The 21,897-nt window shown below is 39.8% G+C and overlaps 1 protein-coding gene across 1 annotated transcript in view; it reads left to right on the forward strand.

Annotated features, from left to right (window-relative positions):
• The window catches only part of myo7ab (myosin VIIAb), a 64,561-nt gene that overhangs the window by 33,142 nt on the left and 9,522 nt on the right, over window positions 1–21,897 (forward strand). The window contains exons 19-39 of the mRNA XM_078172305.1: window positions 1,042–1,179; window positions 1,763–1,921; window positions 2,404–2,496; window positions 3,229–3,323; window positions 3,543–3,627; window positions 3,786–4,004; window positions 6,988–7,305; window positions 10,725–10,934; window positions 11,193–11,369; window positions 11,469–11,558; window positions 12,734–12,861; window positions 13,107–13,233; window positions 14,566–14,685; window positions 15,795–15,968; window positions 16,136–16,363; window positions 18,151–18,321; window positions 18,413–18,530; window positions 18,707–18,833; window positions 19,718–19,887; window positions 20,206–20,396; window positions 20,561–20,685. Of these exons, the coding sequence (XP_078028431.1) occupies window positions 1,042–1,179; window positions 1,763–1,921; window positions 2,404–2,496; window positions 3,229–3,323; window positions 3,543–3,627; window positions 3,786–4,004; window positions 6,988–7,305; window positions 10,725–10,934; window positions 11,193–11,369; window positions 11,469–11,558; window positions 12,734–12,861; window positions 13,107–13,233; window positions 14,566–14,685; window positions 15,795–15,968; window positions 16,136–16,363; window positions 18,151–18,321; window positions 18,413–18,530; window positions 18,707–18,833; window positions 19,718–19,887; window positions 20,206–20,396; window positions 20,561–20,685 (3,263 nt within the window). The remainder of the gene's footprint in view (window positions 1–1,041; window positions 1,180–1,762; window positions 1,922–2,403; window positions 2,497–3,228; window positions 3,324–3,542; window positions 3,628–3,785; window positions 4,005–6,987; window positions 7,306–10,724; window positions 10,935–11,192; window positions 11,370–11,468; window positions 11,559–12,733; window positions 12,862–13,106; window positions 13,234–14,565; window positions 14,686–15,794; window positions 15,969–16,135; window positions 16,364–18,150; window positions 18,322–18,412; window positions 18,531–18,706; window positions 18,834–19,717; window positions 19,888–20,205; window positions 20,397–20,560; window positions 20,686–21,897) is intronic.

The raw sequence follows: 21,897 nt of genomic DNA on the forward strand, positions 1-21,897 counted from the left end.
TAAAACAGTGTATAGACTCAAAAAGAAGTAATCCCTCGCAATATTTGAAATTTGATTATTTCTAACATGTTAAAGAAAAGACATGAACATATAAACAAACAGACAGAAAAAAGTAATATTTACAAATAATGAAAGGCATAATGGAAGGTAATTGTCAGTGTATAGTTACTTTGATTTACACATTCGAAAAGGAGTTGGAGGAAGTATAAACATAGGCCTATTAAATCCCAGCCCCTTCTTCATACGTCATTGAGTGACATGTAACAGATAGCTTACTTATACAGATAAACCTACACCTAAGACTTTTCTAAATATACTGTTGTTATTACCTTTTAACTTTGTCACACAAAAATAACCCATGTATAAGTATATAATAGTAAGTACCATATATCTGTCTTACAAAAACCTATCTTTGTATATAGTATAGATTACCAATTATCCATGACGTACAAGTGTAAACCAGTCCAAATGTATAATATTTACTACCAAATGTCTTTGGCTTACAAAAAATATAAATAAATGTTAATATTACATATATATCTTCATCAACTTGTCCCGCTATCTTTTTACATTTAAATAAGTGAACATCACCTAAGTGTGTAGCGGTGTATTTGTCTGCTGAGACTCTGCCCTCTACCTGTATTTTCGTATTTTCTGCATTGAGGACATATATGTGGCGTGTAGCCCCACAGCGCTCAGGTGAGGTCAGGGCTTAATAAAAAAAAATAGCGACCAGGTGCCAAACTCTAAGCGGCACACATCGCCGAGACACAACGCCGGAAAAAAAAGCAAAGATAGTGAGGTGAGACGCCAAAGGAGAGTGAAACCAGAGTTGGCTTTTACTTTCACTTTTGCAAAAACAAATTGCTACAAAACTTAAATCTTTTGCAGATGTAAAGGAGTGAAAGTTTCGAACAATGTGCTCGTGTCGGTTGACAGTATATGAAAATGTGTTTATTCACTGTATTTGGTTGTAGAGGTTTGTTCATTTGGGTTGGTGAAACATAGTCTTATGTAGTTCTACCATGTGTGTGTTTGCAGGGTGTTGAGACGAGGAAGCGCTCCCCAACTCTGAGCAGTCAGTTCAAACGCTCCCTGGAGATGCTGATGAGGACGCTCAGCGTGTGTCAGCCATTCTTCGTTCGCTGTATAAAACCCAACGAGCTCAAGAAACCTATGGTGAGATCATTTCCTGCATGTTCTTTACAAAATGCAAGACTTTCCAAGTCCCCAAATCAATCTCTGAGCACATTTCTGAATTGTTGTTTGGACCGGGAAAAGGGGGATACTGCCTAACAGCACCTCTAAGGCTCACGAATTAATATAACGTACACAAAAAGAGACAAAATGACAAGTTTTGACTTTTAGAAATAGTTCAGCACATAAATTCCTGCTTTAACACTTCAGTTTTTATACATTTGGGATGTAACAAATTAATTTTTTACAGATTTCTTACCTTTAGTCAGAGCCAGGCTGGCTGTTTCCCCTGTTTCCAGCCTTTGTGCTAAGCTAAGCCAGCTGGCTGCCAGCTCCAGCTGCTGTAGCTTTATATTCATCTTACAGAAATGAGATGGTATCAGTCTTCTCATTTAGCCCTTAACCATTACGCTGACTAGCCTAGTCCATGTATAAACACCTGTAAAGACTGACCATATTAAAATTTCAGGGTACATTAAGCTCATTTTTACTTCAGCTTTCATAAAATTAAGCTCTTTCCTCTTAAGTTTTGTTGCTTTTTAACCCTTTATTATGCATGTTCCAGTTATTTGACAGAGAGCTGTGTATTCGTCAGCTGCGATACTCCGGCATGATGGAGACCATCAGGATACGGCGGGCAGGCTATCCCATCCGATACTCCTTTGGCGAGTTTGTGGACCGTTACCGAGTCCTCATGCCTGGTGTCAAACCTGCTCACATACAGGTCAACAACACAAAACACTGCCATCTGTTATGATTCTGTTTCTGTTGTCTCCTTCAGTCCTGCTTAAACCTGTTTAAATGGGATAACAGTGACGTCATTAAAGGGTCAGTTCACCCAAGAAAGTGAAACTGAAAGTGAAGAGCTGCCTGAATTCAATGTCGGGTTGCTGCAGCTGAAATATGTGCTCTACCACTGTCCATCAAGTTGTCAGACCACAACAACGACAGATGCTTATAATGTTGCATTAACATTATTATGTCACAGCTAACGTAGCAAACGTCTACAAGTCACTTTATACCTGATCAACATAATTTCCACATAGCCAGAACTGACAGCACACTAGTTTTGTAAGGCTTTAACTTCAACTGATTGTAATGTTTTCCTTCCTTGATCCCTTTTTGACATCATACAGGATCTACACAGTCTTTAAAACAGTGCTGGTGCAGGAGTCCTCACGTTCACATCGTTCTTTCTCCTTCCAGGAAGACCTCCGAGGGACCTGCCAGCAGATCGTCCTGGCCCGGTTGGGAAAACATGATGACTGGCAGATTGGAAAAACCAAGATTTTCCTAAAGGTTTGGGGTTTTTTGTTTGTCTGTAAAAGTTTTTGCGGATTGAGTTTTCTGCAGCATCTTGGCTCTGAATCCCCATCACTGCTCTTTGTTTTGAACCTATCAGAAAAAGGTATTTCTTAAAAGTAAGCCAGTGCATATACAGACAATGTGCACCCAAGAGTTCACTTACTTTGGTTCTGATCCAAATTTGGTTTTAGTGGTAGTTGTTTTTTGACAGTTAAAGGACTATCAAATCCAGTGAGGATATAAAACCAACCAAAACTTTCCAGCTCCCATAGATTGTCGTCTTGCTGTCCGTCCCAGCCTCATTGATTCACACTTATGACATATATCTTAAAAAAACAGATCAGGAACATCAGGGCCAATGAAATATTTTGTTGTGCACCCCTGTTTGCAACCTGCACCTCCAATTCCCTCTTCCCTATTTAATTTTAGATATTCTAATCACACACAATTAGATTTAGGAACAGCACCATGTTTGCAATATATCAACTGATATAATCAAGATTTTAAAATTTTCACACAAGAGAAATTACAGGAGCCACGATAGGACCATTATCATTTCAGTTGATGTTATACTGGAGTGTATGTATGCGTAGGTGTATATTACTAACAAACAACTTTGTAAGTAAACAAATTGGACTTCGGGGCCCCCTGACAGTTTTGGGCCCCGTGGCTGTTTGTCCTCTTTTTTTACCTCGTCTTTATTTGTCTCTGCTCGTTTCTTGTCAGGACCACCACGACATGCAGCTGGAGATCGAGAGGGACAAAGGCATCACTGACAAGGTCATCCTCATCCAGAAGGCTGTGCGTGGACTTAAAGAGAGGTGAAGAACTCTACAAGACATAGATAGATAGATAGATAGATAGATAGACTACAGTTCTTGTCTCTGCAATGTGATAGTGGAGTACAAGCATAAAGTTGCATAAAATAGGAATACACAAGTAAAGAACAAGTACCTCAAAGTAAAGTACTTGAGTAAATGTACTTACATTCCACCACTGCCTGGTTTAAAATCTATTTCCTGTCTCCTCTTCTGTCGTAGGACTCACTTTCTCAAACTGAGGAGTGCTGTGACTTTTATCCAGAAGATTTGGAGGGGTTATCGCTGCAGGAAGAATTACCAAACTGTAAGTGTTTACACCTTTAATGGGGAGTTTTGTAGCATTTAATTGGTTAAATGTTATTTTCTTCTCTGACGCATTGTGATGTTTTGTTATGTCTATGAGCTGCACGACTCAAACATCCCATTCACACTAACATCATCTCCACCTTTCCTCTCCTTCAGATGAAGGTTGGCTTTGTGCGTCTCCAGGCCGTCTACAGGTCAAGGAAGCACTACAGAAGCTACCGGGCGACTCGCCTTCGTGTCACTCTCATTCAAGCCCGTTGCCGTGGCTTCCTCATCCGGCAGACATTTTGGCGGCGTCTTCGTGCCGTGTTGACGCTTCAGGCCTACACCAGGGGCATGATAGCCAGACGCCTCTGCCAGAGGCTCAGGGCAGAGGTAAAAAGTGGTTGCATTTATTACTGCTACATATGTCATGTTAAAGTGGCAGACCGAGAGGGCCACTGGTGTTGAGGGCAGGTGTGTAGTATTATATGGGGGAAAGAAATTGTGACTGATTTGGCAAAAACAAACTGTGAAGCCTTATTATATTTGTTCCTGTAATGCCATGATCAGATGAACCAACCCCAACAATGATTAGACAGTTTTGGACATTTTTGCTGATTTGTATTCTTGCTCAGAGTTAGATGAGAAAGTCAATACAACCTCCATCGGGCCTCATTCAACAGTCCATACACACAAATCTTGGCATAAAAGTATTTTTAGGGCTGCCCCCTGAAAATTGGAAATTCAAATCATCAGTAAGAGACCCATGTTTTTCTTTTATTTTTGTCAGTGTACGTCTGGGGATGTTTTAGTCCCCACATTTAGCTGCAGAGTGAGCGCACCTCACTGTCACGCTGCGGGCAGCCGCAGACACGGCACAAAGGAGGAGAATTTTTGCAGCATGAGGCTCTGAAATAACGCTATGTTTTTCCTTCTGCTTAGAAGGGGTGAATTAACAGCTCACAGCAACTTAATACGACACAGCCTCTGGTTTTTGTGTGATATCTTGTGTTGGAATGTTGATGCACATTTCCGTTCTGTCATTAGCGCAGTTAGCTTGATTTCTACATTATGAGTGTCACTGTCACGCTTAACGTCCCTCTGAACCCTGCTCAAGCGCTTTATAGAAAAAAGGAACAAATAATCAAATATTTATATTCAACTGACTGATTCAGGTGGGTAAAGCCCTAAAACTTTTATGCACAAATTCGGGATTCATCAAATTTTCTCACCTGAATTTGTTCGTACTCTATAAACAAATTTAAAACTGCCTCAGACTGTACGTACGCACAAATGATGAGCTGTCTGTAAATATAAGCGCATACCTTTTAACTAAATACACAGCAGATTAAAACCACTTTCATTAAAAGACTTTAATAGACAGATATTTTTTAAAAAATGATAATTTAGTAACACATCTTCCAAATGTATGAAATAACTATCAAAATTACGCCCTTTCATACTCATCAATTATTGTCATGATTAAACTATGCAACTATAAAAATTGAGTGCACTAGTCTTGGCTTACAATTGAATGTATACGAATCCATAGAAAATCCATATTAAATAGTAACAATATTGAGTGCCCTGAAATTGCACACATGTAACCACTGTTAGGCATCTAGAGTATACAAAAGACTCTGATTCAAGCAGGTGTTCAGCTGTTTTTGACTGCCAAGACAAGTTTTGCTTCCCATTCTCACCTGATACCTTCTCAGGTCCAACTCCTGTCCACTATCAGTTTCCTGGCTACAGGGACAACTCAGGGAATAGCAGATTGGGCTTGTATAGAGAAATAAGGAAGTGTCGGTTTGCTGATTGGAAATAGCGGGCACACGATGTTTAATTTAGAATTATTCTGATTCACTAACACACATGGTGATAAGAACAAAATTGGCCGGCGCACTTATTTTGTGTGCAAAGTACGCACATTTCTACGCACATATAAGTGAAGGAGGCCCATTGTCAGTATGCAAAATACGAAACTACAGCCTACAGGTGGTTACCTTAGTTTAGCATAATAACTGGAGGCAGCCTGAATCACTCCTCCTGTAAGTTGTTGTGTAAAGTTAAAGTTCAAACCCTACCTGCTTCTATGTGGTCCATCAGCACGCAAAGGAAGAATAAATGTGACACTGTTTTAGAAAGTTGGTCACAAAGGAGGTCTGCAAACTGTAGACTCCTAATAATTAGTTGCTGATCAGCAAACAGTGATTGAGTTGATTGCTGTCGCCTGAAGAAGATCTTGTAGATCAAAGCCTTGCCTTAAAAGAAAAGACAAACATTTTATTAGGAGCCCACAGTGGGCAAACTTTCTCTGTGACCTGCAGTGACGTATTCTTTGTCTTGCACCTGAGTGTTTTTGCCTGGATGTGAGCACACTTGGTCCCTCTTCTGGTGTTTGGGAAAGTTACAGTAGCCTAGGGGTAGACAACCTGTGGCTCCGGAGCCACATGTGGCTCTTTATCCCCTCTACAGTGGCTCCCTATGGGTTTGTCAAAAAAGAAACATAAGAAAAAGGAAATACATTTTTCATACATCATTGTTCTAGGCCTAAAATGATTTTACCTTCTCTAATTGTATTAATGTGTAAAAATGGCTCTTTTAATAGTAAAGGTTGCCGACTCCTGCAGCAGCCGGATGCAGCCCCCTCCTTGATTTCACCATCTTAAAAAGGGTTTCAAACTCTGTCAGATGATCTGAAAAGCACTTTGTCTGATGCAGACTGAGGCCTTTAAACACACTGCATCTGAAAAAAGACTCAGTCATGTTAAGACAAGTCTCTCCTGTGAGCCTGGCCTAAAATCTGTCACCGTAAAACCTTCTTTTATACATTTTTTTTATTAGTTTGATTAACCTGGTTGCATGTTGTCTGTTTGTGATATATGGAAATGTTTGTTTCAGAATGTTTTTAGTAAAAAAAGAAAATGCCATTTTATCTGTTGCACCTTTTTTCTCTGTCCCTGTTCTGAAAGACAATGATGAATAAATTATTTGTTTTGTAAATGTTTGTTTAATCTCAGTTTGTTATCAGCTTGATAACATATAAATAGCTTTCGGAGAACTATCAGATAATATCCCTGAGTGAATCTGCAGTTCCAGTGACCCGTCCACGAGGAAGTTAAGTAGTTGGAAGCCCCTTTAAATAATCTACATTAGCTAAATACTGAATAGAGATCAACGTTCTGTCTACTGCGTTTCGCTTTTTAAGAATAGTTTATATTCTTTTTAGTCCGTCTGTTTACACCTGTGATGTTTCCCTTCAGTTCCTCTGCTTTAGTTTTAAACAGACAAGTAGTAAAATGCTAACAGAGAAAAATGTTGCTCAGTATAACACTCAACCTGCCTCTGTTTCCTCCCTCACCTCCCCTCACAGCTGCAGCATCGCCTGGAAGCTGAGCGCCAGCGCCTGGCCGAGGAGGAGCAGCTGCGAAACCAGATGACGGCTCGGCGGGCCAAGGCGGAGGCAGAGAGGAACCACCAGGAGAGGCTCGTCCAACTGGCCCAGCAGCAGGAGGAGAGGGAGAGGGAGGAGAGGGAGGAGGCCAGGAGGAAGAAGGAGCTGCTGGAGCAGATGGAGAGGGAGAAGGAGCAGCCCGTGGACCACTCAGACATGGTCGACCGTATGTTTGGTTTCCTGGGGAACACCGGGCCGCTGCCCAACCAGGACGGACAGGCACCAGCTGGTTTTGAAGTATGTGTTTATGGTTCTTGTAGTCTAATAAAGATGTCTGACTGAATGGTCCAACAGATGAATTCAGTTTTCAGCCATGTTAGCAGCGTGGTTCTAAGGATCTATCAGCTGGTCCAGGAGATCCTGCAGACTTTGGTGATCCCCTGATCTTTTCCTCTAGCGCCACCACGAGGTTCACATCTGTGGTTTTGAGTGAAATACCTTAACTGTGGCCCTGTTTTCATGGAGAACATTTTGACATGTCACAGCAGGAAGTAGGCCTATAGAAGAAGCTGAGAATGCCATTTAATGCCATTATCTGAAATCACAAGTTAATTATTTTGTTATCTCGAGAAAGAAAAAAGCTTTATAATCTCCAGATAACGAGATAATTACAAAAAGGTCATTTCCTCTTATTAGGCTACTTAAAATGTCTATCAGAGATCGGGAGGGTCATGCCAGCAGGCATAGATGGCACCTTGACAAATGTAGCAACTGATTTAAGCTGAAAATGTCAGACCAAGGAGACCCATTATTAATGTTATTGATCGCATCAGATAGTAATGAGATATTAAACCTTGATGTGACATTTTCATCTTAAATAAGTTGCTACACTTGTCAAAACTGTATCTATGCATACTGGCATGCCTTATAAGAGGTGCCAGTTATTATCACAAAATAACAAAGCTTGTTTTCTTGAGATAATGAAATAATGAACTTGTTATCTTGAGATAGAAAGAATAATTGGAATTACAGCCTTTCATGACTTACGTAGAAAAGCACATATAGTTATTTTATAATAATGAAATTAATGATGGGTGAATTCTATTTAGCAGCTCAGTTTCAGGATCCCAGTATTGTGCGTGCCAGCCAAAACGGTCACTCTCTTGGACACTTGAACATAATGTAACCTTTGTCATTGTCATTAGTAGCACCTGTGCTTTTCCTATTGTGACATATCGAAATGTCAGCTGTGAAAAATATGTGATGCCATGAAAATTGGTCCAGTACAGGCACCTTTTTTTTTCTTTTTTTTTTTGTCCTCTTGGGAGCAGAAGAACTCCACAATGAGCTAATAGACACAAAGCCCTGACATGTTATCACTAGAATGTTAACAAGCAATTGCCTGTTTCCACATCCTGCAGACACAGAATAAAATTATCATTCATTCTGCATTGTGTTTCTGGCCATCTGACAAATGTGATTCTAATATTCACTCTCCTTTTTGCTCTGAAGTCCTGAGGAAAAAATATCTAGTGCTTTTGCTGCTATATGTGCAACTTTTTATTATTATCTAGTAACCAACCTAGCCAGGATGCATTAAAAAGTATTTCACTGCTGGAAATATGGTGTTTTCATAAAACTGGATTGTCCATGCAGTAGAAAGACGAAATACTTTTGAAATTGGTGCTGCATGACCAGAGAAAACAGGAAAGGTAGAAAACCTACAACTACCAGAATGCATTGCACCGCACCTGACCAATAAACGCTTCCGCTGGTGGGTGACATCAGTGAGCTTAGACGTTCAGAAAGTAAAATGGCGGCAGGTAACAAGCGATCTGGAGATACAGTTAAATGGTAAGCTAAAATATCAAAACACATCAAAAACATTTGAGGCGAGAAATAGGCGAAGCAGTAACAGAATCTCGGGTGTTATTTGACCAGCACCGCTTAGTTTTACCGTTTGACTTATTTTCAGCCTCCATTTTTAAAATACAGTAAACAACATGGCGCCCGTTTCTTGTTCACAGATTTTCAGCCAAACAGTGCAGTAAAATGTTTCTGTAGGCGAGAAATGGGCACTACAGTTACAGAATCTTGGCTTATATGTGGTCAGCACTGCCTAGTTTTACCCTTTAGTCTGAGTTTGGTCTGCTTTTGCGGTATCAGGTGTAAACAGGCTCAGCAGGCAGGCGGGTCTTGCGCATCATCTTCCCAGAACAATCCCAGCAAAATTAGGGCTGGTGCTGGAGCACAGCTGAGACCCGCTGTATAGCACAGCGGTCCGACATTATTGTGCACCTCTAGCTGCATTAATTGTCTCTTTTCAGATAAACTGCGCCTGGTCTGGAAAGTGGATGAAGTCAGAAGGCGGTGACAAAAAGCCCAGTCTTCTTTCTTTCAGTCTGGAGTTTTCCGCAGTCTTTAGTCAGTACAGGGAGTCACAGAAACACTTACATCCTGTTCGATCTGATGCCGATTCATTAAAATATCAGACCCATATATCAGTTTGTTTGCAGTCTCCAGTTATTTTAATTATGACAGAATAACCTGTTAAAATGCTTTACAGGCGATCTGTCATGTTCATGGTTCAACCTTGATTTTGCATGAATTCTCATGTACATCAGCATCATATCAGTTTGCAGCAGCAGAACAAATCTGTCCCCTCAACTACAATTTTTTTTTTTGAAAACATCACCACAAACACAGGGGAATGAAATACTACAGTTTTAATTAAAGATCAGTCCGATATAGTCAGGGCTTCACATCTGTACAGATGTTATTTTAAGAATCCTAACGTCTCACTCACTGCAAACCTCTTTGTTGCTAATTACTTCAATAATTAAAATGGTCCAATGTTAATATACAGTACGATATGTATAGTTTACAATAATTGGATTCAGTGACTACTCAGTGTCACCATCAGTAACACAATATGTATTCTCTTAATACAATAAACCTTCAAATCAGACAAATGAAATCATAATCTTTTTAAATCAACAAAGATGAAGAGTTTATCTAAAATGTCATATTGTTGAGTCAACATCTAAACCAATCAGCTGTTAGATCAGGTTAGAGCCAAGTGTTACCCATCATGCCCTGGGTCTTGCAGTTGGTGAAGAGCAACTACAGCCCCCGGCTCTAAGAACTGCAACTGCCTCAATCTCGTGGAATTATCATTGTTCTCTTGTGCATGGCATCTTAGCAAGTTGGGATGACATCAGACACAAATCTAACTGGCATGCATTGTGCGGCAGTGGTCAGTGTTTGATTCTGCGCAGGCCTGGGTCATCTCGAGCAACCTGTTGACTGGTATTTGGTCTCTCTCCTCAACAACACACATCTTGTAAGGGCCTTGTCACCATTACAAAATAAACGAAATATAAAGAAAAGAAGAGGGCTCTCTCTTGCACCAAGCTCTCCATCATTCTGTAATTAGTGTTGTTTTTTAGATTTATTAAATATTCAAATTAGAATAGAATAAAAGCAATAAAAATATTTACAAGGAATATGTACACTTCAGTATATGCACCAAAAAATGTACAACGTGTATTATCAGTGTAGGATGCAGATCGCAGTGCAGAGAAAGAATTAAGGTAGTTGTGGGAATGAGGATAGTGCGTAAGAACCCCAGTGTGACAGAATAGTTCCATGTAATAAAAATATGTGTTACAAAGTTTGACGTATTTCTTCCATCACTGTGTTTTCCCGTTGCTCAGGACTTGGAGAAAACTCCTCGTGGGGAGGAAGCTGAAGAGGAGGTGCTCAACGAAGCTCTGCCGTTACCTGATGAGGAAGATGAGGATTTGTCTGAGTACAAGTTCTCCAAGTTTGCAGCCACGTACTTCCAGGGTGTTTCCACTCACACCTACATTAGACGACCGTTGAAACAACCTCTGCTTTTTCATGAGGACGAAGGAGACCAGCTGGTGAGAACACACAGCTCCTCTCCACCTCTTGGCCGTGCACATTGTTATTCTAAAAGTTAGATATGAAATCAGTGCCACTCGCACATCCGTCTATATTCTGTTTTTATTTAACTTTTACACAACAATTACCTTCTTGGAATTTGAGTTGTACTTTTACTAAAGTAAAGGATCTGAATATTTCCTCCACCACTGCTGACAGATTACAAAGTGACTCACTTAACTTAACTGCTGATTTAAACATACTGCTCTATGTTCCAGGCTGCATTAGCGGTGTGGATCACCGTGTTGAGGTTCATGGGAGACTTGCCGGAGCCAAAATGCCAGATGGTCATTAATGATGGCAGCGAAAAGATTCCCGTCATGACAAAGATCTATGAAACACTTGGCAAGAGGACTTATAAGAGGGAGCTGCAGGAGCTTCAGGTGGAAGGAGAGGTGAGATGATGATGGTGGAGGGTCAGATTGTTTTGTTAGCATTACTGATGGTCAGATTAACTCACCAAATGTCTTTACGCTCTGTTTGCGTGTCTACAGAACAGCTCCATAGACAGCCAGAAGAGGAACAGTGTCCGACATAAACTTGTGTCTCTCACTCTGAAGAGGAAATCCAAAATCACTGAGGAGGTGAGATTCAAACATAGACTCTATAAATAATAGACATAGCTACGGTGACGTCATTTTGTGGACTCACATTTTGAAGCCTCAAATTTTTGGAGCCAGACGTGATCATGTTTGGACTCGAGGGTGAAGCTGTGGAGGAATGAGGGGTGGATCTGAGTCAGACTGTCACAACATCTCACAGAGAGCCTGCCACTCAAGTGGCCACACCCTTAAATATGCTTAATGTGAAGCTGTAATACAATGTAAACTGGTGAGTTAAATAAAAATTCATCCGCCTTACAGTCGTCATGAAGTTGGAAATGAGCTATAGAGACCAAAACTGTTATTTGTACCAGGCTGTAAACATGTTTATTTCTGCTGTAAAGTTGGGCATTTTAACATGGGGGTCAAGTGGCCATTTGTTGAACCGCAGTTTTTGGCACTTCTGCATTTGCATTCATTTTTCAGCCCTAGATGTTGCTGCTTTAACTGTACACAGCTCAAATTTTCCATTCCACTGGGAAATACATAACAGCACAGAAGCTAAAGACGCTATAACTTCAGTTTCACTGCGACTTTGAATATTTCACCTTCAATTCTGTATAATAAGGATTTCTTCATCATTTGAGCATGACAGATGGCTCTAAATTCTGCAATACCCATGAGCCTGGCTGCTGCTAAAGAGAAGAGGTCAGAGGCATGAATCAGCTGTAGCAGCAAATTAAAATGTTTTGTTGTTGCAGCTGGAAACAAAACACAATGCCATAGTCACTGAAATCATCCTCAGTGTACCCAGAATTAAAAAATAATTAACTTAACCGCCTTATCGTAAGTTTAATACACCGTAACAGAATATTTATATTGCCGAAATGCACCTTGGGAGTTGTAGTTAACTTCTCCATTAAAGCTCTATGTGCACTGGCTTTGACTTTTTATCAAAGAAAAAATATATTTTCTAAACCAGTTTTTTAGCTTTTTGTACTGATGATTTAACCTGGAGTTTTTGTGCCAATCCAAGCTGTAGAAGTGCTCCAGCTGTGAGTCATGTAACTTTATCTATAGGGAGAATGAATAGATTTTTACGTCCTCAACCAGGGAAACCTTGAATTGCTTTTCCCACTTCCCAACTTTACACTTGTAGATGACACTGCTTAATTTTAGTTGTATAACTGTTTGTTTCTCTTCAATGTCGGCGGCAGGTGACCAGGCGGTTGACAGATGGGGACTATGGCCTCCAGGGGAACAGCATGCTGGAGGACCGACCCACCTCTAACCTGGAGAAACTCCACTTCATCATCGGCAACGGCATCTTACGGCCCGCCCTCAGGTGACCTGCAGTGGTGACTTCAATGTGGCAGTGGTGTTAGACATGGAGGCACCAAAATAATGTAGAATTACCATTTGGGAATATCATCTCATGAACATTTACACAAATGTGCATGCCAGATCTTACTAGTAAAATGTTCAGTTTAGCTCTGAATCAACTAGTTTATTACAGCAGTGTGTTTTGAACATGTTTATTTTGTGTTTTGAATCTATTTATTTTGCTCAGCTGTTGTTTTTCTGCCTCAGGGATGAGATCTACTGTCAGATCTGCAAACAGCTTACTCAGAATCCATCCAAGAGCAGCCATGCCCGCGGATGGATCCTTCTGTCTCTCTGCGTGGGCTGCTTCGCCCCCTCTGAGAAGTTTGTCAAAGTAAGAAACCTCTAAATCACTTCAACCAGGAAATGCCACAAATGTATAATGGTACTGCAGCTTTCAAATACTGCAGGTCAGTCATGGCTTCCTGGTCAGTCAGTTTTGACCTAGGGTTGTCTTTTGTGGGACTCACTGTTTCCCTCTGTTCTCTGCAGTTAAATTGATATATTTGTAATTGATGAAAACATCCAGGAAATAAAAGCCAGGTATGAATGGTGAATGCACATTTGAAGAGGCAGGAAAGATGTTAAAAGTTTGCCCTCTCACTCTAACTAAACATTTAAAAAAGTTTTACTAAGACAGGATGTGGTCTGAAGAAATTGATTTGATTTCACTTTATTATCAGAAGAAAATTCTGAAACTTGTCTTGCATCCCAGCACATTAACTGTTTCACATAATACACATAAATACAAAAATAAAAAACATCTTTTGACAGAATAACAAAATCATTTTGAGTGTTTGTAGTCTAGAAGAATTCCTTTCATGTCTAATCGTCATTGATACCTAAATTGAAAGCAATTTTTGTTGCAAACAAACATTGAAAACACAATAAAAACAACTCTGTTCCACTGAGAAATCCAGACTGAACAGAGCGGAGGAAATACATCCTTTGTTTATGGCACAAAGGATTTATTAACATCCAATTGAGGGTATAGACAGGACAGATCAATAACCCATCATAAATACTAGGGAGTCTGACGTTATAACAATAAAATAGCCAGACTTAGAAAAGGAAAATGAATCATTTCAAATAACACTTCTGGTTTCAGCTCTTTATTATGAGGATTAAGTGTTTGTTCAATTGTTTGTTTTTGTCATATGCAACAGTGAACTGAGTATATTGTATTTTGGGACAAGATGTCACCTTTGGCTTAAAGAAATTTTCAAAAGGCATTTTACAGTATTTTCTGACATTTTATAGACCAAAGAAAAATAATCAACAGGTTATAGCTGGGGATTTACCTTTTTTTGTCTTTATTCCTATGGATAATTGGTCAGCTGATGCACACAGTGTGATGTTTAGGTATTTTTTTTAGCAGCTACTATAACAGAAGTAAAATGTGTGTCAGTCATCCACAGTATCATTGATAAATGTCAGCTTTTGCTGCCAGACAGCCAAAATGCAAAAGAACTTTCATCATAACATTTTCAGTAAAAAAAAAGAAACATCTGCTGTCTCTGGTATGAGGCGCCTATTATCCTTTTTTGGGGGGGAAATCTGTTTATTTTACTTCCAGCACTTCATGTTACAAAGAGCAAATCTTCATCAGATTACTGTCCAACTCTCTATCTGTTTTTTCTTTCCCCCTCCTCTGTCCCTCTGTCAGTATTTACGGACATTCCTAAATAACGGTCCTCCTGGTTATGCTCCATATTGTGAGGAAAGGTTGAGGAGGACGTTTGTGAACCGCACCAGGACCCAGCCGCCATCTTGGTTGGAGTTACAGGTACTTAACATTCTCGCTGTTCTGTGTTTGAGTTGTTTGCTCACTGTGGTCCTTCAGAAGCATTGAAATTAATTTTCTCAAAAATGTTTTTGTATGTGATTATGGGCTGTCAGGAGACTTTAAACATCTTTAAACTAAAATTGGAATAATTTTAAAGCGGTGGATCATGAGCGCAGGAGGCTGTTAAATCTTTTTTTGTTGAGTTTCAGTCATCATCATTGGACCTGCAGCGAATACTGTCACTTCTGCAGCTACAGCAGCTAGGAAGCTCATCAACTCATAATGGGCTAATGCTGACATTACAATACAATACAATATCCAGGTCCAGCTCATGTTAGATTTATTAATTATATCACAAAGTGCTGTAAAAAATTATGATATAACAATAAGCAATTTGAGACCATATTGTCCGTACTGATTTTCCATCATACTTTGACCGATAGGATTATGAAACTGATATTAAATTCAATTCTATGTGGGACTAACAACGTCTTAAAAAGTCTTGCTGATCCAGCACACCATTGGTGATGTAGTTCTAATTTCAAACATTCAATATGATTTCAATCTTTCATCAAATCAAATTTAATTCAGAATACCAAGATATTAAAAGCAGAAGATGGATCCAGAAGGTATCCAAAACTATGCAACATAATAATGCTTCAGTCAGTTATCAATTCAGTCAATTTAAATAAGTTCTCAAGAGACATGCTATCATACCTTGGGCAGTATGATAATCACACTGATATGAAATTGAATTTTACGTGGTATAAAAAGCGTTGTAAAAATTAATTTAAAAAATATAAATGTTAGTTAACCTAATATTTAAAAAAAATTCTTGGGGAACCTCCTGCGATTTATTCTGATAAACTGTACACTGCAGAATATTTTTATTATATCTGAAGTCAGTTTATGTGATTAAAAAAAAAAAAACAAGTGACTAAATCTGAAAGTTTGCTGAGACAACTTTACTTATTTCACTTTTACATCAAGACAAACTTTTTTTTAATTATTTCAGCCACATTCTAAACTTGTGTTTTTTTTTTAAGTGATATTTGTAAAGTTTTGTTATTAAGCACTTGGCCTTGAATCTGTTATTTTTTGCCCCTCAGGCCACTAAATCTAAGAAGCCCATCATGTTACCAGTCACGTTTATGGATGGCACCACCAAGACACTCTTGGCAGACTCAGCCACTACTGCCAGTGAGCTCTGCAACGCTCTAGCAGACAAGATCAACTTGAGAGATCGCTTTGGTTTCTCACTGTACATTGCCCTGTTTGACAAGGTAAAACCAAGACAGTAGACCAGTTTATATTTTGTGTAATATATGACCTCATATTAACCTCTGATTAAAGGGCAGCGTTGTTCAATATGATGGAGATTGTATATTCGAATTTGAAAGATGCTGACTTAACTGTTTATTGAATACATTTGTGTATTCGTTTTGTCTAGGTGTCGTCACTTGGCAGCGGTAGCGACCACGTCATGGACGCCGTCTCCCAGTGTGAGCAGTATGCCAAGGAGCAGGGCGCCCAGGAGAGGAACGCCCCCTGGAGGCTGTTTTTCAGGAAGGAGATCTTCAACCCCTGGCACAATCCCACCGAGGACTATGTCGCCACAAACCTCATTTACCAGCAGATTGTACGAGGGGTGAAATTCGGAGAGTACCGCTGTGAGAGGGTGAGCGGCTTTGGTTTGTTTAACATGCAGTTGATGTGCTTGAAAGGTATTTTATGGATTTCTTTTTAGAGGAGACCCTGTGCACACTAAGTTACATCTACTCAAGTACTGTACTACTATATAAGCACCTCAAAATCAAGACATCCTATTGGATAAATTCAGCATGCAGTGATCAGTCCATCATCTGTGTCACCTGTATTGTAATGTTGAATCTAAATGTCCACCTTCCAGACTCTCAGACCGTTCACACGGAGGGTCCAACACATCAAGTGCTGTCCCAGACCACCTAGTGGGGTGGGGAAGTGGGTTATAAAACCCTCCAACAGTGAGCCCGCATTGAAGCCGACTCACTGGCCATGTGCAACGCAGTGTTGTGTTCATCATGGAAGTTCCATGCAACTACCCTTGCTCCAACTAAGAAAGAAATTTAATATTGTTTAACAGACGTTAACATGTTAAAGGTTTTATTATATTCAGGATAAAATATCCTCTTGTTTCCAGAAAACAGTCACGTTCATTTGATTGTGTAGTGTCGTATATTGTATATTTTCAGGCTGTATTGTACAAAAACAAGCAGCTTATAAATATCAGAGTGAAAACTGAGAAGTAATGCTACCAAAGAAACTTGGGAGTGAGTTTAATTTCTATTAATTTATTTACTTATCGATTTATTGAGTTATTTATGTCTTTTAATGACAAAAGGATAACATATAAACATTTAGGTAAACAATGGCGGCACGTACAGACAGTTGCTTCATTCAGCTGTGAAGGTGACTACAAACAGTGTTACACTCAGCGACAGAGTGGGAGTGGTGTTCTCTGGAAGCAAACAGAAAGTCCACTTGAGGCTCTATGTGGACTGGATAAATTGTGGATTTGGACGACCCTTAGCATTCACAGACTTCCTTGGAATGTGCCCTCAAAGTCTGCGAGTCTACACAGTGCGGTGAAATCTGGACATTTGAATTCAGCCTTACTCTGTTGCCTTTGATTTACACATCATGGCACCATCTTGTGGTTAAACCAATACATAATCAGCCACAAGAACAATAAATAAATAAAACCATAGTATAATTTCTATTAAATTTAAACAATTAATGGTGAACTCAACTTATAAGAAAACACCTCAAGTCTGTCACTTGATTCTTGTAATTTGACAGTAGTGTGTTTAATTTACATCCAGATTTCTTCCTAATTTCAAAACATGTGTGATAGTTCACTTACTCGATGTGCTGAAAGCGTCGACTACAAATTGCGTGGCTGTTCCAGAACATATTTTGCTGCAGAGTAACAGGTAACACAACTGACAGCCTGATTCCTGAACGATGCAGTCAGCCATTGGGATGCCTCACATGGTGTCTGAAAACGTATATAAAGTGGTTTTCAATCCATTGTTACCTGAAAAGAGCAAGTCTGTGATTGTTCATCCTTTTTCAAGTGGTTAAGACTTTCAAAGCCACAGGATGAGGTATAAATTTGATGGGGTTGCGGTGCAGCAACCCTTTAACAGTATCTATGTAACTTGACTTTGTTCTTTTAGTGAATTGATGTGGTTATTTTAACCGCCATGACACATTTGACAAAACTATAAATCCAAATCAGAAGGTGCTGGAACAAATTAAACCCTTACGAGAGTAAAATAAGTAGAGTTCAGGTTTTTCCCGTGTGAACTGTATTTTCAGGACACATTTTCATAAAAACTGGCTACAGAAAAACAGTCCATCAGTCCGTCATTAGATTTTGTTTTGCCACGATCATTTCCTCACACTGTGTTTCTGTGTAAACAGGAAGAGGACCTCGCAGAGCTGGCCTCCCAGCAGTACTATGTGGATTACGGCTCTGAGATCCTCCAAGATCGCCTGCTCAGCCTCATCCCCACCTACATCCCTGACAGAGAAATCACCTCCACTAAGACTGCAGAGAAGTGGGCTCAGCTCATCATTAGCGCCCACAAAAAGGTACCTGTCAACAAAACTTTTGTCTTTTGAGGACACCCTTGTCTTTTGCAACAGCTTTTGTGAAAGAAACTAACGACAGCTAACTGTGCAGGGATTACACACTAAGAGGAGGCTGAACATACAGAAGGTGAAGGAGGACGTGGTGGATTTTGCTCGTTTAAAGTGGCCTTTACTCTTCTCACGCTTCTACGAGGCCTTCAAATTCTCAGGTGGGTATTTATCATTGTAAACTGTGTCTTACTACTGCAGGCATCTCAGGGATGTATGGAAGCCCATTTCCATCAGTGTGATGGGAAAAAAAAAAAGGTCACGATAAGTCGTAACAACACACTGTCTTGAAATGATGACTGAATTTTTTATGGATACAATGTCATCTTTAACACAGGACCCAGTCTGCCCAAGAACGACGTGATCGTGGCGGTGAACTGGACTGGGGTTTACTTTGTGGATGAACAGGAGCAGGTCCTTCTGGAGCTCTCGTTCCCAGAGATCACTGCCGTGTCCAGCAGCAGGTACGATAACTACATGTGGTCAAAGCAATGCTGATGGGGAAAAAAATAGTCCAAATTATGTTCCATACCACGAAAGCAAAAAAAAGTGTACTCAAGTATTTATTCCACCTCTTGAGGGGCTCATTGTATGAGTAAAGTCTCAATCAAAAAATACAGAATGCAAGTCTCCTTCAAAAACAATCCAAGCCACACTGTAGGGTTTGTGCAAAAATTAAAATGCGTTTATTTTTTTTTTTTTTTGGCAACAAAGATTAAAAAGAGCAAAGTGTTAGACTCACATGTCTTCATCAGGGTCACTGGGTGTTTCTCAAAGTCAAGGATCCTTCCTTGAGAATATGAAATATTTTTTTCACGCTTGTAAGATTAAAAACTCAGTCCAAATAAGTGACATATTTATCTAGATCCTGCCAAGCTCCACTGGCGCAGGTTTCATTGAAGAGGCCCCGCCTTCACTTCCAGCAAATTGTGTGCAAAGCATTGTGGGGATTTTATACTTGCTGAGGATCCACGCATGCATCCTTTGAATTTCTCTGAAAGAAGGACTCCGAAATTTGAAAGGATCCGTGACATTGGAACAGTCCTTCGGCGGGGGTCTATGATGTAGCGTCCTTCAAAGTTGGCCATTTGAGGATCCTTCATTGACTTTGAGAAACACCCAGAGTCTGCTGTAGCTTACACACCTGTGTTATGTTAAACTAATGAATTGAGTGAGAGGATGACGCTCCTTTAATGTGCAAAGCCTATTAGTCAAAAACAAGGAAGTAATACACCAACAGAAAGGAGACAGGGAGGGGAGAAGCAGTGGTCCTAGAAAGATACATTGCTCCATGATGAGCCTACATTATTTATTTTTTGTGATTTTAAAGTAAAATTTCATTTTTCAGAGGAGGTAAACTGCAGGGCCAGAGTTTTACATTGGCCACCATCAAAGGAGACGAGTACACGTTCACTTCCAACAACGCAGAGGACATCCGCGATCTGGTGGTCGCCTTCCTCGAGGGTCTGAGGAAGAGGTCCAAGTATGTGGTGGGACTGCTGGACTGTCCCAACCCTGGTGAGATTCTCTGATGGATCCAAAAGAGAGCATCACATATAATTGATACAACTGCTTCTGCTGTGATGAAGTAGTGTTTTTGCTTAATCTCTATTTACAGTATATATTTTGTATTAATAATCTGAATCTGCAAATGAACTTAAGTTACCAATTTCATGCAGTGGAGTAAAAAGTGTAGTTTTTCCCTCTGAGTTGTCGTGGAATAGAACTATAGAGTAACATAAAATGAAAATACTCAAGTACAAGTACCTCAGAATTGTGTTTTAAGTACAGTACTCGAGTAAATGTACTAAGTCACTTTTTACCATGGTCTCGCAGTGGGGGTGGATTCCACATTCCTGAGTTTCTCCAAGGGGGATCTGATCATCCTGGATGAACATGATGGAGAGCACGTGATGAACTCTGGCTGGGCTCACGGCATCAACGACAGGACCAGACAGAGAGGAGACTTCCCTGCTGACTGCGTCTACGTACTGCCCACTGTCACCAGACCACAGTATGACATAGTGGTGAGTGGAGCTTACAGTAAAGCTGCAAAGGGGCTCATTTAGCTTGTTACTTAAAAAGTTTCAAAGTCGCTTTCCCCCATTAATTAATTTGCAAGCCATCCGACACATGAACACATGGTATGGATTTGAGTTATCATATTATTTTCACTCTTTCTCCATCTCAGGCTCTTGTGACGATGACTCCTGATCAGAGGCGAGAATCCATCGGTTTGTCCCACATGAGCCTCGCTGACACTGAGGACAAAACTAAGGCCTACACACTGGAGGAGTTCTCCTACGACTACTTCAGGTGTGTGTCCTAATCCTTTACATGTAACAGGGTTCCTACGCAAGTATGGAAAGTATGGAAAAGTATGGAAATAAATTTGATCAATTTCCAGGTATTAAAAAGTATGGAAAATGAACAATAAAGTATGGAAAAATATTTATGTTTCCAGACTATTACCACTGTTCTAAAATACTGTTTTCTAAAATAGAAAATTAGGTATTTCCAAAAATAATTTAACTGACAGATGTCCTTAACGATTCATAATAAATCCTATTTTTGTCACGCTACATGATGGAACTGCATTGAGGAAGGGGAGAATAAAAATAAAACAGGTGTCGCAGGTAAAGCAACTCTAGTCGCAGGATGTGTGTCACTGCTCGCCTGCCTTTCTCTCTCCCGCGGTCCGTCACTCCACTGTCTCCGCTCTGATACTTGCTCTCCCCCGGTCGGCCTGTACTATGATGCACGTTTAACATAGCCAGGCTTTCTTTAGGTGAGCTGGCTTCACAGAGCCTAACAGCGCCCATCCAGGATAACCAGTACTACAAAGCTGGTTATCAACTCGCTCTGTCATCTCTGTGTTACTCATATGAGATGAAACGGTAGCCTATAAAAACTTCTGTTTCAGTGACAGCAGAACAGTTTTTTTCAACTAAGTAACAACAGCCTGTAATCATAGGCTACAACAGAATAAAATAAGACAGATAAAAAATCCTTGTCAATAATTTTGCGAACATCAGCTTATCTGATTTAACAGATGTAGAGACTAGAAATAATAATAATAATAATTTACAAATATTAAAAGTAGGCTAAGGCACATTTAAGAATTATTATGACTTAAGTACAGAGTATTTTTCGCTATTTAGTTTGATGACAGGATGAAATCATTCTTAATATCACATACTGTAATAGAACTTTAAAATAATTCCAGACTGTTTCTGCTACCGAACCAAAGAGTGTAAAAGTAGTTAATGACTGATGAGGTCTATCTGATCAAAATGTTATATTTATAATCATGGGAGCTAATTAACAATGTGGGTTATTTCTTTAGTTTTTATTTCCAGTTATCAGGTGTCTCAAGTTATTCTGAGCTGCAGAGTATAAAATCATCCACACTGTCAGCTGTCACTCTGAGGATAAGTTTACACCATTAAAATGCAGCTAAAATCATCATTAGGATATGTGTTTAGTGTGGTTATAAAGCATCTCTCTGTTTGTTAGAAACTGTTTTAA

This window comes from Epinephelus lanceolatus, chromosome 11, assembly GCF_041903045.1.
Source record: "Epinephelus lanceolatus isolate andai-2023 chromosome 11, ASM4190304v1, whole genome shotgun sequence".
Taxonomy (NCBI): domain Eukaryota; kingdom Metazoa; phylum Chordata; class Actinopteri; order Perciformes; family Serranidae; genus Epinephelus; species Epinephelus lanceolatus.